Source organism: Amphimedon queenslandica, unplaced genomic scaffold, assembly GCF_000090795.2.
Source record: "Amphimedon queenslandica unplaced genomic scaffold, v1.1 AMPQUscaffold_3146_Cont24855, whole genome shotgun sequence".
Classification (NCBI taxonomy): Eukaryota; Metazoa; Porifera; class Demospongiae; order Haplosclerida; family Niphatidae; genus Amphimedon; species Amphimedon queenslandica.
Window position 1 is genome coordinate 1 of NW_003556522.1, and position 1376 is coordinate 1376.

At 34.1% G+C, this 1376-nt stretch overlaps 1 protein-coding gene across 1 annotated transcript; it reads right to left on the minus strand.

Moving 5' to 3' along the window:
• Nucleotides 1-675: 675 nt before the first annotated feature.
• LOC109593020 (uncharacterized) lies at nt 676-1369 on the minus strand. Its single transcript, XM_020008290.1, has 2 exons — nt 907-1369; nt 676-854 (listed from the first exon to the last, which is right to left on the minus strand). The coding sequence occupies exons 1-2, from the start codon at nt 1325-1327 to the stop codon at nt 691-693; spliced, it is 585 nt and encodes a 194-aa protein (XP_019863849.1). The 5' UTR covers nt 1328-1369; the 3' UTR covers nt 676-690.
• Nucleotides 1370-1376: the final 7 nt, after the last annotated feature.

Here is a 1376-nt window from a genome sequence, read left to right on the forward strand (position 1 = left end):
AAGAGATACAAGCAGCTATTAAGGATACGAAATGAGGAGTCATTTTTTTCCAAAAATGGGTGTACGTTTTTCTAGCTGGAAACTGCGTGGGCGGCCTGTGCATAGAGGGTGTTCCGGTTAAGGCTAGGCAAATTATGCTTCAATTTCTGCCTATTATGCTTTTAGGCACTGCTCAAAATTTCATCCTATTATGCTTTGAAATAAATCCAATTATGCTCATTTTATGCTCATTTTATGCTCATACTTTATGCTTTAATCAAGTATCGACTATCAAGTTACATGTATGTATCTGTTATAATTGTAATGAATAATGCCAGAATCTAGAAATGTTTCCAAAGACTTTGAGTCACTGGAAAATAGAGTAGCCTAAGTTATTGTACTAGTGCTTGTGTACCACCATCTGCCATATTGAACTGCAATTTCATGTGGTCAGGGGTATATGGACAAAAAATTTTGACCCATTATGCTCCAATTATGCCAGCATAATCACTTGCCCTATTATGCTCCAAATTATGCTAGCATAATTTGCCTAGCCCTAGTTCCGGTATCGAGTTCTTTTCTCTGTGTCCCAGTGTTGTAAAAAATCAACTACAGTAACAGTATGCATTAATAAAAAGCAACAGTTTCCATAAAGCTAAGGACAAATCAATAAAATAAAAATTAAAAATTTAAATTCAGTATGTATAATTTTCAACTGTTGCAAAATTCATCCAGTGTAGTGACCCTTTTAACAACATCATAGCTTAATGCAGTAGTTATTGTGCCAACAGCAGCAACAATAACAGTAGGGATCCATGAAAATGGCAACACTACCATAAATATTGTGAAAGTTCCTATTGCAAAAACTGTCTTTGCTAAAAGGAAAATTATAATAGTTGCAAATAAAACATTAGTTTAAAAACTTACTTGCTTTGTGATTGTAAATATCACAAAAAGCTTCTTTCATGGCTTCAGTGAGACGTACTTGATCTTTATGATAAAGAATAAGAAGCATTAAAGCATCTGCTCCATTATTTTTGACTTGTTTTATACCCTTAATGAAGAGCTGTGTATACCAATATTCAATTCCATATTCAAGCAAATGTTCACCTTTTGATAAGTGACCAGCTAAAGCAACTGGCATGTCATCAGTTGTTAGACTTATTCCTGTCTCATTCCGCAATGTTTCAACAAACAAACTAGCCAATTCTTCTTTTCTTTTAACATTATAAATTTCATTTGCAAACGTCAGTACAAGTAAAGTGTTTTGCCAAATCTCTTCACCCAATGCTCTATTAACTAGAGCAATAGTTTCAATTTCATCTTCAGTCCATCGGTCTTCTTTCATGGACACAACAAACAACACCAGATCAGGATCATTGCATTTTAACTTAAGC